Below are 17999 nucleotides of genomic sequence, written 5' to 3'. Positions count from 1 at the left end.
GGCCCCGCGGCCTGCTGGAGGCCGCAGCCCGCTGGCCCTTTCCCCTGGGCACGGAGGTGCTTCCGGGGCGGGGGGTGCGCCGCTTTCCCCCGCTCCGCGGCGGTGGGCCGCCGGCTCGCTGGGCGCGAGGTGGGGTTTGGCGAAGCGCGGTGGTTGCCGCCGGTCCGGGGGCTGCTCGGTGCCTTTTGGGATACCGCCGTGACAAGTTTTGCGCTCGCCCTGTTGCTGAATGTAACTATAGAAACGTACGGCGGGGGAAGAAAGCGGGCGGAGGGTTCCTTTCATCCGGCTGTTTGACCTTATTGTCTGGCAGCGCTCGGCGGTGAGGCTGATCGCGGGTGACTGCCGCTTTCTTAAATTCCCTTGTTCCTCCGCTTGCTTCCCCCGCTGTGAACCAGGCTGATGAACGCTTTAAGTTCAGTGTGGTTGTTTTGCTGCACGCTCTGTGTATTCGTGTCGAAGTATCAAGTAAGACCCATCGATATGGGCTAACGGCGCTTCTGTGTCTACCCTTTGGTTTCTTACTTCACTGGATGATTTGAACCGTTTTTTCAGTTCTTGATGGCACTTTGTTTCCTCTCTGAAAAAGCAAAATCAATGAAAGCTTGATTCTGTGGCAGACCTTGACATTCAGCGTACCTCTGTTTCATGATATGATAAAAATGAACTTGCTTAACAGCGGGATGAATTAGTGAGAGCACCTTTGCTGTTATCATCTTTCCGTCTGCTGAACCTCTTGGTGGAATGTGATTACCTGCTGAATTAGTAGAAAAGTTCCCTGGTAAACTGCACTAAAGTTGCACCTTCTGAGATAACTGTTTTAAGTGCTACACCTTGTCACAGAGCATCAGCTCTGTTGCACCGAAGCCTTAGTAATGCATTCTTAGAGGATGCATCTGAATAAAATCCTTATGTTTGTGTAAATTATCTTGACATTTTGTCATACAGGAGAGCTGGACATCACAGAGCGTTTCAAGTAGGGACAAGATACTGCTCTTACCTTTCTTTTTTTTTTCTGGGATGTTTCGGGAAATTAGCCAGTTATTGTTTTTTATTTCCTTCATTTTGGGTTCTGGCTTTGATTGTCTTTATTTTGACCTCAGTATCTCAGTTTACACTGCTTAATGCACAGGGCATGCAGCCCTGCCCTGCTAGGTAACAAGAGTACAAAGTATGTCTGTAACCCGACATTCTGGATTTGGGCTGTTTCGTGAGCAAAGAAACTGAAACAAGTGTGTAGGTGGTCTAGAAGAGAAGGATTTTTAGGCAGCGTGTTAAGTCGGTTGCAGTGTGCCTCAAGAGGGTGCGTGGTCACAGACTTTTGACTCTCCTAATGCTCTGTGATGGTTTGTTGGCAGAGCTGTACTGATAGCTCCACTACTGGAGAGGCAGCAGTTGTCTTGATAATAGAGACTGTACTAGGCTCATAAGCTGTAACATCGAGAGGATATGTGAAAAATGAACAGCTGTGCACTTCTGTCTGGGGTTTGTAAGAGCGAAATGCCAGTATCTATTCATTAGGGTCAGTTCATGTGAATTTTAGTTTTTTCTCTTCATTGGCTAAAAGAAAAAAAAGTGCAGGAAATAGATTATATTTTTTTTCCCAAAGACATACCATCTTCATTTTGTTCCCAGATAGATGTTCTTAGCGTATAAAGTTAGTTTTGGTTCAAAGTGGAGGCATACAAAATGGGAGTAGGCTGAGGGAGTAAGTGCGGGTATGCTGGGTTGCTCAGGAAAGAGCAGAAGAAGAATATGTAAAGGTGAAGTAGGGAGAACAATAGGAATGGGGAATCGGGGGAGAAATGGGAAAATGGATGGCTGAAGTAGGAAGAGTGGTTAGAGTTTGTTAGCCTCATGCTTTTCCTCTCTTAATGTGTCCTAAAATAATGGTGAATCCTTGTTAGTTTCATATGGATTGTGAGATAAGAGCTGTTTCATAGTGGGACCTTCTAGTTATCCCCTCGGCAGGATCTCCCTGCAGGGCTGTAGTTATTGTTGTGGTGTTTTCCCATTCCTCTGGGATTGCTTTGTCAGTTGCATAGTCCCTTACTGCCTCCACGTTCTGCGTTTCTGCAAATGGGTGCCTAGAAGTCTTTCCTGTTACGCAGGTTACAGATGGGTAAGAATATTTGTATTTTGTTCTTCCTTTGCCTCTGATCCCCACCAGTACGGACACTGCATGCAGCCGAGGGGCGTGTGCTCCTTCCTATTGGCTCATCCGAATGCTGAGGAGCATGGAGAGCTGTGACCAGAGTGTTGACAGGGAGAGGAATAGAAGTGGTCTTGCAGCAGTGTTCTGTGGGGGAGAGTGAGATTTGGAAGAACGACGTTTACAGAGGCTGCGATGTGTGGTGGGGAGATCTGGGTGAAGGAGTCAGAACTGGATTGCAGCAGAGAGTCAGGACACGGGGAGAAAGTGGGGTGGGAAATAGGGTTAAGAGCTGCATTTGAGGGTGGTTGGAGGGTCTTTCAGCTCTCTCCCTCATGTAAATTTCTTCCATTGGTTAGTGTCATATTTATGTAACTTTTTTTTTTTTTTTTAGCATTCACCTGCCTCGCTGTCTTTTACGTACTTTATAGAAATATTAAAGAATAGGTAAGGGTGGTTCTTATATTTGGGGAAGTGGGATGTGGTGTCAAAATACACGAACATAAAACCAGGTTTCTGCAAGGTTAGATAGCAGTGTGAACTTGCAGCGTCTGAGCTGCTCTGCTGTAACTTAGGATGTGCAATGTTCTTGCTCTGCCGTAAATGGAAAGCAGTGCACCTCGAGTGTAAATTGCTTCATGTCTGTCACAGGCAGTAGCAGTAACGGTGGCTAGATGGAAACAGGTTCAGAGCTGAGAAGTTGGTTATGGAGCCATCTAAGTGTAAGTCGTCCTGCTTCCTTTGTCCTCTCTCAAAAAGGTGACTCAGGCTAGTTCCTCTTCCAGCACCTCAAGTATTTGTTCCTGATAATCATCTCGTAATACTAGATATTTGTTTTATTTTGATTTTTAGAGACATTTGGATTGTGCTGAGCAGAGGGGAAAGTAATGAATCATAGAACTGTAGTTGAGGAGTGTGCAGGAAATGCCGTGTATACTTAAGAAAGCCTTTTCTCTATCACACCACCTCCAATGGGCAGAGCTGAAATTACTGGGGAATGCGTGGTGTACCTTCACTTTGCCTTTATAGCATGGTAATTCTAGCTACCCTTGACATCCTGTAAGGCAGTTGAATGCAGCTATGCCCATAGTTAGGCATTAACGAAGTTTTAGGTTCTTACATACAAAATAAGCAACCATTTTGGGCTCCCCCCAATTGCTGTTGTAAACATAACAACAATTTTGGAGCACGTAAGAAGGATGCAGCGAGAGGAAGAAGTTGTAAGTGCGTAAGACGATCTGAATGATGAGAAATAAAATAGCAGGGTATCTAGGTGCCTAGGGGAGAGAATGTGAAGGAAGAATAGCATCCTTCTGCAGTAAAGAGAAAAAAAGATGGAAGAGATAAGCAGAGAAATAGTAAAGAAGCAGATGGTCTAAGAAAAGTGAAGTGAACGCAGGGGAATATACTGACTAGAAAAGCATCTGGAGAAAGGATGAAGAACGGGTGTCTATGCAAACGGTGCAAAATTCTCTATCTAGAATTAGTGAACAAAAGAGGCTTCATACAGCTAGAACTCTTTACGATTTCTTCCTTTTTGAATAACAACATCAACATTTGTTAGCAAGACACCAGTGATTTATTTTATATGTAGCCTAGGAGTCTGTCAGTCAGTAAAGAAAGGATGTTAAAATGCTGCAGTTGTTCTTTGGAGCCGCTTCTATTACAGTCATGTGTATATGAAGTAACCAAGCACATGAAGCATGATGCGGTTATTCTAGTGCTTCCTTCTCTCCCTGGAAACACAGTTTCAACATTATGCGTTATGTTGGTAGCCTTTTTTCCGAGGTATCCTTTTCTGTTCTTGTTACTGGTCTTGAGCACTTAGAGAAAGTCTGTTTCCATTATCTACTGAAGAACTGATTTTTCTGCCTGGCTAATGATTCCTCAAGAAATCGTTACTGAGCTTTCAGAAGACATCCTTGGCAATAGGTATTTAGCAAGCGCAACAGTAACATGAGCTGATCCGTTTCCTGGCTCTGTTGGAGGGCATGGTGTTGGGGTTAGGCATGGGGTTCCTGTGCCACTGTGGGAAACGGAGTAATGGAAAGCCCCTTTTGTAAGCAGAGAAACACTGGTGTTGGCTCATCTGTGTATCAGCAGATGCTTTGATGTAACCACTCTCTGTGCCAACTGTAGCACAGATACAGCACTCTCAGGATAGGGTGACTGTGAGACCTTGGTCAAAATCCTCTGTTTCTCATCTGTGGAAAGAAATGATGGCAAGCAGTGGGCCGAGTTCTGACCTTAGCTGTGAAGATGCTTTACACTGACGGACATATTTGCATTTTTATGTAGTCTAGTGACTTTATTTTTCCTTTTAGGGGAAATGAAGGATTGTTCTAGGTTTGCAGCTTGGTAGCTACAAAACTTGTTTGATGATAATATGCACGTCTGCCTTTGTGAATACTTTTTTGCACTCAAACATATGCCAGGAGCACATGTTGGTGTCTTTGAGCAATATGCTCTGTGAATGTCACTTTGTGACTTCCTGGCTTCAGGCTGACTTCTTCAGCACTTCATTCTTGTGCCGCTGTTTGCTGCTTCTGGTCAGGGGCTATTTTGAGGAAAGCAGCAGCCCTGTGCTTTAGCCATTTGTACCTTCACTGGTTCTATCTGTGTAAACGCTGTGATGAGACAGTTACACAGAAATGCTGTGTAGACAAGCCTTCAATTTCACGGCAAGTTACTGAGATTTCACTTGTGTTTTTTTTTTTTTTTAAAAAAAAACAACTTCAAGCTTCTCAAGCTTCTGTGTGAGTTTCTTCAATAGCAACAGTGTTATGGCTTATTCTTGCTTAATCTCCTACTATACTACATCCTAAAAGATAGTGCTTTCTTTATAGCATAATGAGAGAAAAAAAAATGGCTTAGAAATCTAAATGTTGTCTTAACTATAAAACAGAAATTGTATTTGCTGATGGTTCTGAGAATCATTCCAGTTGCAGTAGTGTGGACACCTGCATATGTGTGTGTGACTGATGTATAATGGATTCAGAAATGCAAAGATAAAAGCAAATGTTTGTAATACTGTTAGAAAGCTTTATGTCATGAGTAGACAAGCTTAAATGACAGTTAATAAATGCATTTTTATTTGCATGACAAAGAAATGTGAACTAGGGCAGGAACAGAGCTGGAAAGGGGAGAGAGATAAAACATTCCATTAGGATGCATAGTCTGAAGAACTTGGCTTGTATGGGGGTGCTCATTCAGTAAGGCAGCTCTTTCTAGTGAGCCTTTGTTTCAGTGAGAAAACCATTACCTCTATTTACCATCTGATATAGAATGAAATATTTTTAGGTACAATTTCTTGAATGCGTTAAAAGGAGAAGGAAAAAAGGGAATGCATATTCATAGCATTTACTGGGATCTTAATACGGTAACAAGTATGTGGGGCAATGAATAATTGATTTAATAACTTCTAAATAAAGTAAAGCTACCTGCTGTCTTAATATCTTAGAGCACTAGACTTTGCAGGAAAAAACCTGGTAATTACTGTTTTGTCTCCGAGGTTTCTTCAGGTGCTTCTTTCAGCTCTGAAATTTATGTGTGGGTAAAGAAAAGAGAAGTTGAGAATAAAATTATCTGTGGAGCTCTTTTCCTTCAGCAATTCTCTGAGTACCTGCAGTTCAAAGTTTTAACCTTTATTAATAATTTGATCGCTGCTACCAGACCTTGGGTGCTTAATTCAGGATTATGTAACTACCGCTAGCTGTGTTCACCCACAGCTGCCACAGCTCTTATTCAAAGAAGTATGCTGTTACTGAAAATGCTTCCATAGTGCAAATGACTAGGACGTAAATTAAGATTAAAAAAATTGTGAAATTGTGCAGCAGGTTCTTCTGAAGTCTGACACCATCCCACGGCCTGGTTTACGGTTCACGCAGAATGATCAAATCCTCAAATTAAGGAGAAAATATATAGTTGTTTCAGGAGAGCTGTGTACGGAACCCAGGAGTTAGAGGCAGGAGACTCAATTTGTAGTTACCTGGGAAATGTTATTTCCTTAAATCTGTAGTTTAGAAAAGGTAGGGAAGGGAGGAATGCGTGTAGCACGCACTTACCAGAGCTGCAAGCTCCTTTGTACTGCAGATGAGAATCTCTCTCGAGTTCCAGAAGGTGCTGTGCTTCTTACTACACAAAAGTGAAAATTCAACAAGGCTTGCTTGTTAGATTGAACAAACACATTGACGTAGTAGCTGAATTTGTATACAAGAACTTGACGTCGCTGTTACCTGTATTAAATCTGCGTGTTACTAAGTACGGTGTATTTCATATGATCTTCACTTTTTTAGTCTTTCTTTGGGTATCTCTTTCATTATTAGCTAATATTGTTTTGTTTTTTAATTTTTTTTTCTCTTGGCTTAGAATAAATAAGGTGCATTTCAGCCCTGCTTCAGGCTTCACACAGAAAGATGGAGTTTGTCCCTGTCCAAATCGTTCAGCTGCACAGGAGAGTCTCACTGAAGCTCTACTAGCTCACTGAGAAACGTTTATAGTGGCAGTTCTGTGTGCCTGTGTACAAGGGCTGAAACCTGTGGATGATGGTCAGCCTTGGGGTGAAAAGAAAGAGCATGCCCACCTGTACAGGAATTGAATCTTTTAAAAACATATATGAAGAGCACTGAGAATTGAAAGGGAATGCTAGTTTATTTTCAGTATTGAACTGAGCTGGTATTTTCTTGCACTGGGGGACACAGTTCTGCACATATTAGGAAGGTAACCAGTTTTGATTGAGTTTATTGATGGCCCTTGTTCATTGCTGCTTTTTTGCTTTACCTCTTCAGGAAACAAGATTTGTCTCAAACATTGTCATAAAAAAACAGGAAGCACGTCAAAAATATTTTGGGTGTTGTGCATGTTGAAATATCTTCTGTTTTGGACAAATAGGCTGGAAGACCTTTAATTCAAGCATTTTTTTTGGAATACACTTCATTTTATACTAGAAAAATCTTGCCTGTGCAAACGCATTGATGAAGTCTGCAAATTATTTTAAGTAGGCTTCAGCAATTGAACTTTGCAATCTGTTCGGAAAGAAAAATGGAACTGTTTAAAATACTCCTGGTTTGTACATTTACATGGCTGCTTCTGGACCCAGCATAGTGTCTGCCAAATAATTTTAGTTAACGATGTCAGCGTTCCTTGTTTTGTACTGAATTTTAAATGTTGTTTTGTTGTTGTTAGGATGCAGGGGGAAGTCATCACAAAGTCTCTGTTTCTCCTGTCGTCCATGTCCGAGGGCTATGTGAATCAGTTGTGGAAGCAGATCTGGTGGAAGCTCTTGAAAAGTTTGGAACCATATGGTACGTCAAACATTGTAAAGTCACATCCCTCGACAAGTTGGAAGCGTTATCTAAAAGTCACTTGGATCTCTTTAAATATATTGTGATGGCCACTTCAAATCTTGCATCTAGTTACTAGCAAAGCAAACAACTTTCTAGCTGTGTGAAGATTCTCTTTTTGTACGTGTAATAAGCCTGGTTAAGCAGTTTCCTTGTCTGCACGCCCTAGTATCTGCTGTCAGACTTCAGCTGCTAGTCTTAGCTATAACGAAACCGAACTGCAGAGCAGAATGAGCCTTTTTCCGCTGGTTTTGAATGGGAGGAGTGCTTATGATATGAGAGATGGCCTCTTCTGCATCAAAGCATCTGTAAGCGGAATAGTTAGGGTGAATTGGTACAGCCAGTTTATCCCGAGTGCTACATTTTAGAAGCATGCATTTCTTTTCAATCATATGCTAGTAGTGAAGTTGTATAAGTTTTGGAGATAGTACAATGGTGTTTTTCGTTCTCTAAATATTCATCTAACTGAATAGCACTTGCATTAATGTCATAAAATAAATAAAATGAGGTGATCAAAAGCTTATTTAGGAGTACAAGTAGGTACATTTTAGCATGAGAATTTCCAAAAAAAGAAATTGGCTGGAAAAAAGTGTTCTAGTGAACCAAACTTCTGTTATTTCTTCCAAGGTAGTTTTGTGTCAGGAAAAAGAAAAATCTTTTAAATTTCTTAGTTTAGTGTATCGAGTTTGAATGTTTTCTATAAATTGCATTTACTTTAATCCTTTGCCTCATAAATAATTTTAATGAGCTTTTTTAGTACTTGAAGTTGTAGTAAATAATTACCTAATTATTGTGTTGGTTGAATGTTCTTATGTATTATACGTTTTCAAGAAATTTTCAAGACATTTTCAACTCCTCATTACTTATTTTTCTAATAAATGTATTTCTTTGTGTTATGTGAGTGCTTTAGAAATGTTCGACCAGGTTTGGGAAGTGCAAGTGGGAAGACCTAGCTTCTTTTGATGTCCTTGTTTGGACTTGTGTAGAAAAGCAGAACATATCGCGTATGACTGTTACTGAATTTCAGAGTAAGCATATAGGAATATTTACTGTATCATTTTTCTCACCAGTTATGTCATGATGATGCCGTTCAAACGTCAGGCACTGGTAGAGTTTGAAAAAGTAGAAAGTGCCAAGAAATGTGTAACGTTTGCAGCAGATGAACCTGTCTACATTGCGGGACAGCAAGCTTTTTTCAACTATTCGACAAGTAAAAGGATTACTCGGCCGGGGAACACTGATGACCCATCTGGTGGAAATAAAGTTCTCCTGTTGTCAATCCAGAATCCTCTCTACCCAATTACAGTGGTATGATTCTCTTTATTTTTCTTTATTTAATAATACAACACTGGGAAATTACCATCTCTATTATGTGATTTCCATTGTGTTCTACGAGGGCTGCTCCAAAAGTAATAACTCTTATTTATGATATTGGCTGGTGGTGTCAGAGGCAAATGTTGGTGGTATGGCAGTAGAGGTTGAACCTTCTTGCCAGTATCCCATTACATTTTGTTACCGTGCAACAGATGGCAGCAGCGGTGCAAAATGGCATCTGGCTTGGAAGTGCATGTGGAGCAAAGGTGTGGAATTCCACCACACAGAGGAAATTTCACCCACTGGCATTAATTAACACTTGCTAAACATTTATGGTGACCGAACAGTGGATATGAGCACAGTGAGGTAGTGGGTGGTGTATTTCAGCAGTGGTGGCAGTAACGGTGGGCCACTTCTGCCGGTGCAGATTTCTTAGTGCAGCATGCAGGCTCTTGTTCATCACTGCAAAAAATGCATAGCTAATGGTGACTGTGTTGAAAAATAGTGTTTTGTAGCTGAGAACTTGCTCTATCAAATAGTGTTACTCTGTCGTTTCTGTGGCAATAAATAGGCGGTATTACTTTTGGAGCAACCTATGTACTTGTTTAAATTCTACACTGTTTATCTTGAGTCAATTTGGTAGATGACTAATTCTCTTCATATCATCTTCACATAAGTATCATTCAGGTTCTGGAAAAAACGTTTGTTAGTTTTTTTCCTATTATTTTTAAGATGATTCAATCCTGTTGTGCAGATATTTTGCAATACATTTAAAAGCTTCAGTGGTCAAGATTTTGTAATGTTTAAGTTGCTACATACTTGAGAAATATTTTCAAATATGTTGCCATAACATCAGGAATGTTGTTATTTAAGCCCCAAGTGGGGTATATTTAAATAGCAAGTCATTTTTCCAGTAACAAAGGGTTATTTTATTGCAGCCGTTCATTCTATGAAGTATTTTCTTTGCAGAAAGTCGAAACTTTGATCTGTTGATGATCAACTCCAGTTTGCTAGAATCTTCCTCACTTTTGTTTGGGCTGATGCATTTTATTTTCAGTATCTCTGGTCATACTATTTATATAGAGTTGCATTTTTTGTTTAACAATACTGATGCTTTTTTGGTAGTATTTAAGAACACGTAATATCTTGTGCTTTGAATGTCTGCTTATATTTTTCATAAAGGCTTACAGCCTATGTTTAATTACATAGGAATATTTATTACATAGGAATATTTATTTATTTGGGGGGAGAGGGGGAAAGCATGTTTTCTTAAAGCAGACTTGTTAAACTATGATATATACGTAAGTTACTTAATCTTGGAGAAATGTGTAGATATTGGATAGCAGGGATCAGTCCAAGCATTTGCCTTGTGTGTAACCACGTAACTTTAGTATTAAATTCTGTTTTATGCTCCATATATTATGTTAGCAAATTGATTGAAGCTTAACAATTCTGGAATTACTTAATTACAGTTGGTTCCATATCATGCTTTCTGCTTTGTTGTTTTGCAAATGTAGATAGGTTTTTGCCTACTGATTCATTAGCGGATGATGAATTTGCTTTCTTCTCAAAGTTTGCTTTATAGAAAAGCATGGCAAGGTATGACTTTTTAATCAGGTTTAAAAACAGATCTGCCTTGATCTGTGTGAACAAATTAATTGACTAAGTTGAATTCTTCTTTGCATGTAACTGTAATACAGATTTTTGGAGCTATTTCATTAATGCGTTTTAAACTTGGATTGTCAAAGCAACTGAGATCAACGCAGATGCGTGAATAAGCTGTGGAAGCAGAAGCATCGTTCTTGGCTAAGAGTATTTGATGAAAATTCTGAACGTAAAACCTCTGGCACAGTGGCTTCTTGGAAAACAAAACCAATACCCACCTTCTTTTCCTTTCTGCTGCCCCCTCTCTGTCTAGAGTATACCAGTGAGTACTAGAAGACGATGTATTTCCAAAATTACTTAAAAGCACCAGAGCTCATCAAAGACAGTACAGACTGTGAATCTGTAGCAACAGGGATGAGCAATTTTGTAGAGGCCTCGAATGGTTGGTGTTGGAAGGGATCTTAAAGATGATCTGGACCCAACCCTGTGCCCTGAGCAGGGACACCTTTCACTAGATCATGTTGCCAAGGGCCCCATCCAACCTAGCCTTGAGCACTTCCAGGGGTGGGACATTCATAGCTTCTCTGAGCAACTTGTTCCAGTGCCTCACTGTAGAATCGTTAAGGTTGGAAAAGACCACTAAGATCACTCGCTCCAACCATCAACCCATTACCACCATGCCCAGTAAACCATGTCCCTCGATGCCTGTAAAGGACCAACAAAAAACACTTTCTGACTTTCTGGGGTGTGCTTGGTATGCCTCAAACACTTGCAGTGCAAGGCCATTGCCATGACATCTGGTTGGAGGAAGTTATCAGGGAGGTATAGGATCCTGTTCTCTTGTCCTGCTTCGCTGACAAACCAATGTATATTTCCCTTGAGAAAGTTTTGTTACAAACTTGTTATTGCGAACTCACTTGTTTACGACCTTAGAAAGGCTCATCTGCAAACCCAGCAGGCACAAAAGGGTGCCTGAGGTGGACCCCAGAGGGCCATCTTCTTCCTCTTCTTTGCCTTCTTGATGATCATCATTGTTGTTTACTGGTTTGAGATTGCGATTACTGGATGATCACCGTTCTCTTATTGAAGACTTTCCTCCTTATATTTAAATTAAACCTCCTGCCTTTCAGTTTAAAACTATTACCTGTTGTCTAGTTGCTACACAGTGCAGGTGCTGCAGGAGTCTTTGTTGCAGGTCCTCACTGGGTACTGGAGGGTTGCAGTGAGGTATCCCTTGAGTCTTCTCCAAGTTAAACAAGCCCAGCTCCCTCAACCTTTCTTTGTAGGAGAGGTACTCCAGTTCTCCTCTGGACCCACTCCAATGGCTCCGTACCTTTCTTCTGCTGGGGACTACAGGCCTGGATGCAGTTCTCCAGATGGAGCCTCGTGAGGGCAGAGCAGAGAGGGGACAACCCCCTCCTTTACCCTGCTGCCACCCCTCTTCTGTTGCAGCACAGGATAAGTTTGGTTTCTGGGCTGAGTGTGTGTTTTGCAGGTTCATGCTGAATTTCTCCTCCAGCAGTATTACAAAGTTATTCTCTGCAGGGCAGTTCTAAATCCATTTGTCACTCAGCCTGTGTGGATGTTTGGTATTGCTGCAACTGCTTAAGGGCATCTTATGGAAGAAGAGAAATTGTTCTCCAATTTTGCTACAGTTTACTTCATCCACTCTAATTACGATTCAGTTTTTTGTGGCAGATTTTTTTTTTAAGAAGGGTGAGACAGAGAAGGGAAAGAAAGGCAAGTTAACTGTATTTAATACCTAATTGCTTTTTCACTTCTTTTTGGATGGAGATGTATGTGTTTCGAAAATGATTTTTCCCAAGAGGTGCCCTATATTGGTGTTTGAAGTTTGTTTTCCCAATTTACTTGCATGTGGACAGAGCTTTGTCAAGGTTTTGACTATAGGAACAGACAAATTTCTGTTCAGATGGACCTTCTCTGAGTGACTCACGCTGGACAAGCTTTACTAGTCTTTTCAGCTATACCTCTGGCTGTTGCCTCTTAATTTAGAGGGTAAGAAAGAGCTTCAGTGCATGCATGAGGAGAGTGGTTTGCTGTGGTAGTTAAAACATTTTAAACAACTATCAACTTCATTTGATATTAGGTTGCTACGCCTCTTTTAGGTATTCTAACGTGCAGGTAGTGTTAGTGTTAAACCAGTTGGTTAATTTGGTAATCTGAAGTGGGTGAATTAACTTTAAAAAATAAAAATGAATTTAAAGCTGTGTGTGTGCCTGCTGGCTAACTGCACTAATGATGTTTTGAGTAGAGCTTCAATATTGAAAGAACATTTGTAGTTAACTCTGAAGAAATTATTTGTATGATGAATTATGAAGGAAAGTCATATGCCCTAAAACTGAAGTCATCTGGAGCTGGGAAGTCATTGTGACGCTTCTCTTTCAATCCAGAAGAGATGAAGGATAACAGTTGGTGCTATTGAGTGTACCTGCAAAATATACCAAGGTGTAGTCTCCTAATTTTTTTTTTTTAATGGGATAAGGCTGTTTTTATCTCTTCTAAAAATGTATGCCCATCTTCTGACAAACTTTGGGTTGACAGTATCCTCTGCTTGCTTATTCTAGCTATGTAAAACACTCACTGGAGTGCCTGGTGCAGAGCCCCTGGGCACACACTGAATTCTTTTCTTGGTGGTAATAGACCTGTGTATTATGGCTTACAGTGCTTTATATATGCCGGGAGTTACACCACTGCAGCTGTAGCCAGAAATAAGACTTCATCTTTTCTGATTTCTTTCTGCATTTGTGTGCTTTGTTTTAAGAAATCCAGCGTACTTCCCTGCCTGTTGCCTCTTAATTGCTGTACTGTGCTACAGAAGATAATAAATACTAACCCTGAGGATGTACACTAAATTCTCGCAATGAATATTTTGGAATTATTTGGTTTGGATATACAGAAAGGAAGGGAAAAAACAGATTGTCATAGTGCTTCACTGAGGTGTCTGTGGCTTTGTGTGCTAGGGTTAACTACCAACTGGCTGTCTAGTAAACCTTAGGTGCTCTCAACTGTTTGAATGTAATCTAACAGGTATATTGTTTCAAGAAATCAGGATTCCTGTTTGTTCAGCTTCTGAAGACCTGTTCTTTGGATTTGTGAGTGGGGATGTACAGTCACTCTATCAAATAAACACATTTTTTTTTGGCCAAATTCATGCTTAAATCTAGTTTCTGGCATTATTATGTCTGAATTATGTGTAATGGGTTGTTGTTTGAGGTACTGTGCATCAGACCAAGCCAGTCTTATGATACCTTAAGAATAAGGCAGGATTCTGCCCTTGGTATTTGGTTCCCCTGCTGCATTGAGAATGGTCTTGAATTGTATTGGTTCTGTGTAATATAGCAAAATGCTGGTGAAAGCATTGCTCTGACAACGAGTTTCTACGAGTCTCGTGTTTCCTCTTTAACTTTTCTGTGCTTTAAGTGGAGAAACACAGCAACTACTTACACTGTCTTTGTCTCAGGTGGATATAATTGAATTTCTCATTTTGATAAGCTACCTAAGCTTGCATTGTGGACTTCTCTGGGTTACTTCTCTGAAGATAACTATGAATGATTACAAAGCACCAACAAAACAAAACCTCAGCTATAAGGGTTTTTTGAAATGAACTGTGCTGTAACTATAGCATCATCATGTCTCTGCTTAGGTGAAGCTACTATAGTGTGTGATTAAAGGGGAGCACCGTCCTGAAACATGCTTGCATTATTGAGTTTTAACACTCGTTACAGATACTTCTTTGAGTACTTCTTGTGTAAGTTTTTTTCCTGTTGTTAAGGTTTGACTGCCTATGCTGTGCTATCCCATAAAAATGCTGACTGTAAAAGTATAAATTGTATAGAGAAAATTATAAACTAAAAGTTAGCAAGTATTTAAATGCTAGTGCAAGAAAATGTTCTGTAAAACTAAAATGTTTGAATTTTTGCTCTAATTAAAGCAGTTATTTTCTTCTTTCTTAGGATGTCTTGTATACTGTGTGCAACCCTGTTGGAAAAGTTCAGCGCATTGTTATATTCAAGAGGAATGGAATACAAGCTATGGTTGAATATCCTTTTTAGACTGATGTTTTTTTGTTTTTTTTTTTCCTGTAGGCTCTCAACTGCAGAGAGGATTTAATATGAGAATGTCAGAAAAATACAGCTTAATTTTGAGGCCAAAAATCTCTTTAAAATTTATATCCAAAACACTGTAATTTCTGATGTTTATAAAGGAAAATATCACTTATACATGTAATCTTTATAGGGAAGTGATGCTGTTAACAATGATCTTGATAACCATGTTTATAAGTGACCTTATGGCTAATAATTACTGACGTGAAATATGCCACGAATTTGGCAATACACTGGGCAAGGAAGTTTTGTGATTTCTAGTTGTATGGACACTCATGAAAGCGGTAAGGGATTGCAGAGGTGCAGTTTAACTTCTTCAAACTCTTCTAAAATAGTTCTAATATATACTGTTTGACTTCAATAAAATGTGAGACCATCTTAGGCCTCACTGCTCTGTTTTCCTATTGTTTATTCTATTTGTAGCATTAAGGTGTACAGTGCATGAATATTGTTAATGTGTTACTGTTATTTGCAGAGTCCAAAGTCTGATATGATAAAGCCTTAGTTTGTAGAACTCAGACAGACCTATTCCTGGAGACTCGTTACCGTCCATTTATGTAGGTGGTATTCAAAGAAAATTGTACTGAAATCTCAAGTACTCTTGTGATTTTGCATACCATCCATGCGGCAGACTTTCTGAGTAGATTATTTCTTTAACATATGAATGACTAACTAGTGGCTGCGCTGCTGATTTGCCAGGCAAAAAAGAGTTGGCCCTAAGTCCATTAAAGCAAGCTAATTAGTGTTTATCTGTAACTACAGATAGTAGTTAAATTTCCTGTGGTAGCATAGTAAGTTATGGCAAGCAGCATTGTTTGAATTAGATGGTTTGTTTAGACGGGGATTATTCTGTTTCTTATGAAAGATGAGGGAAATTGTGGGGAAGACCCTGCACGTGCTTGGAAACTCCCATGTTTCTGTCCTTTGAATTAAATTATGCAATGTGGCTTTTGTGTAAAAACAAAACAAAAAAACACCATACAACCAGCAATTAAAAGAAAAATTGTAAATGTAAGCAAAGTAATGCAGCAGTGTAAATAAACAGTTGCTGGGGTAAGCTTCAAGACAAGACTTGCCTGAAGGTTTCCAAAATTGACTCAAATTTCAATGCTACATAGGTTGCTCCAAAAGTAATTCCTCCTATTTATTTCCATGGAAATGACAACAGATTTAAAGAACACAATAGCACTATTTGATAGAGCAGATTCTCAACTATGGAACACTATTTTTAGTTGGTTACCACCATTAGCTATGTGTTTTTGCCAGCGAAGAACAAGAGCTTGCATGTCACGCTTGTAAAAATCTGCACCAGCGGAAGTGTCCCACTGTCACCTGTTGTCTGTGCTGAAATGCATCACCTACTGCCTCTCTGTGCTCACATCCACTGCTTGGTCTCCGTAAATGTTCAGCAAGTGATGATGAATGGCAGGGGGTGCAAATTTCTCTAGATGGAGGAATTCAGTTCCACACCTTTTCTTCATATGCACTTCTGCATCAGATGCCATTGTGTCAGACCGCCCCTCTGCTGTCATCTGTCACACGGCAACAAAATGGAATGGAATATGGGTGGAAAGGTTCAACCTCTACTGCCATACCACCACCACGCACCTCTGATGTTGTGGGCAAACATAATAAAAGAAGAGGCCTTACTTTTGGAGCAGTTCCCTTAGTTGCATTACATGTCATTCTTGGAGATGTGCTCCCACAGTTCTAGCCAGCATCTGACGATTTCCTAGAGGTGTGAGAAGCTTAACTTTTCTTGCTCTAACCTTTGGCAGTCTCAAGTCAGTTAAATTCTGCTGTGAACCTACATCACAGCAAAAGAAGTTGGGTTACATGGTTGTGGTAGAACACAGGATGTCGTTTTAAATATAGTACTTCCAAGATTTCACATAACTGTATCAAATGATGGCACAAAATATCTGGTCTGTTACAGGGTTCAGGCTGTCTGATGCAGTATGTTACTGACTATGTATGAGATTATGCATTGCCGTGAGCTGAGGCTCTTGTGTGTTTTTCTGCTAGTAACAGAACCAATCTTAGGGTATGCAGAGGATATGAAGTAACCTGTTTGTTGCAGCCTGGTACGTGCATCTGCCTTGTGCAATGGATTTAAAGCAATCTCCTTACTGTATTTTTGGTGCCAGTTGGCTGTTGGTTCATTCAAAGCATCCCTTTTGGTTCTGTGGTTTTCTTCAGTTCAAAGAATGTACTCTTTCTTAGTAGTTACTCTTCAGTGAAAAGAACTGAGTTAATGAGACTCCCTACCCACGTATGTCTAGCTAATGCTAGCTGTTAGAAGGGATGCCTTGTCTTAAGTCAGGCCTTCTCACCCACTAGCTCCCATCTCTTTCCCAGTGATGCAGCTTGACCTTTCTGTTTTGATTGTGAATCATAGAAACATAGAGTGGCCTGGGTTGAAAAGGGCCTCAAAGATCATTGAGTTTCAACCCCCTGCGGAGTGGCAGGGTCGCCAACCACTAGACCAGGCTGCCCAGAGCCACATCCAGCCTGGCCTTGAACACCTCCAGGGACGGGGCATCCACAACCCCCCTGGGCAGCCTGTTCCAGTGCATCACCACCCTCTGAGTGAAAAACTTCCTCCTAGTATCTAACCTAGTATCTAACTTACATCTCCCCTGTCTCAGTTTAGAACCATTTCCCCTTGTCCTATCGCTATCCACCCTCGTGAACAATCTTTCCCCCTCCTGTTTATACGCTCCCTTCAAGTATTGGAAAGCCACAATGAGGTCTCCCCAGAGCCTTCTCTTCACCAAACTAAACAAGCCCAGTTCCCTCAACCTTTCCTCCTAGGAGAGGTGCTCCAGCCCTCTGATCATCTTAGTCACCCTTCTCTGAACTCGTTCCAAGAGCTCCACGTCTGTCCAAATATTCTGTAGGGTTGTTGACAGCTTCTATGTCCTCTGCTTAAATTTACTAAATCCATCAGAATATCCCTGTCGAAATGAATCTATAGTGAAGAATTTGTTTATGAATGTTCCCATTGTGTGCTGCTTGCATATCAAAAGTAAGTGCTTAACGTAAGTTGAACCCATGTGTAGTTGTTAGTAACTTTATACTGAAGTCTGTTCAGAGTTCTTGTAAGATTTGGTCATAGTGAACTATTTGCAGCCTAAAAAAGATATTTCGGAAGAAGGGGACATGGGTGAGACACCTTGAGGAAAAATCCTTAACATGCGTATGTTTGAATCAGTTTTTTGTGCCCAGAAGGCGAAGGCAGCACTCAATGGAGCAGATATCTATGCAGGATGCTGTACGCTAAAAATTGAATATGCAAGGGTAATGCTCGGACCTTCTCTCTTACTTTTATTGGCAAAACATGTATACCCCGTACTTAATATTTTTCATTTTTACTTTATTTGAACAGCCAACTCGACTTAATGTCATTAGAAACGACAACGATAGTTGGGACTACACTAAGCCGTATCTGGGCCGACGAGG

At 40.4% G+C, this 17999-nt stretch overlaps 1 protein-coding gene across 3 annotated transcripts in view; it reads left to right on the top strand.

The window, feature by feature from the left end:
* Window positions 1-17999, top strand: part of HNRNPLL (heterogeneous nuclear ribonucleoprotein L like) — a 31135-nt gene that overhangs the window by 515 nt on the left and 12621 nt on the right. For all 3 annotated transcript variants that reach the window (XM_021391164.1, XM_021391163.1, XM_021391165.1), the window contains exons 2-6: window positions 7337-7455; window positions 8565-8802; window positions 14388-14473; window positions 17741-17837; window positions 17926-17998. In XM_021391164.1, the coding sequence (XP_021246839.1) occupies window positions 7337-7455; window positions 8565-8802; window positions 14388-14473; window positions 17741-17837; window positions 17926-17998 (613 nt within the window). The remainder of the gene's footprint in view (window positions 1-7336; window positions 7456-8564; window positions 8803-14387; window positions 14474-17740; window positions 17838-17925; window position 17999) is intronic.

This window comes from Numida meleagris, chromosome 3 (genome assembly GCF_002078875.1).
Source record: "Numida meleagris isolate 19003 breed g44 Domestic line chromosome 3, NumMel1.0, whole genome shotgun sequence".
NCBI classification, from domain to species: domain Eukaryota; kingdom Metazoa; phylum Chordata; class Aves; order Galliformes; family Numididae; genus Numida; species Numida meleagris.
Note: the sequence above shows the minus strand (reverse complement) of the source record. Positions and strands in the feature narration are given on the sequence as shown.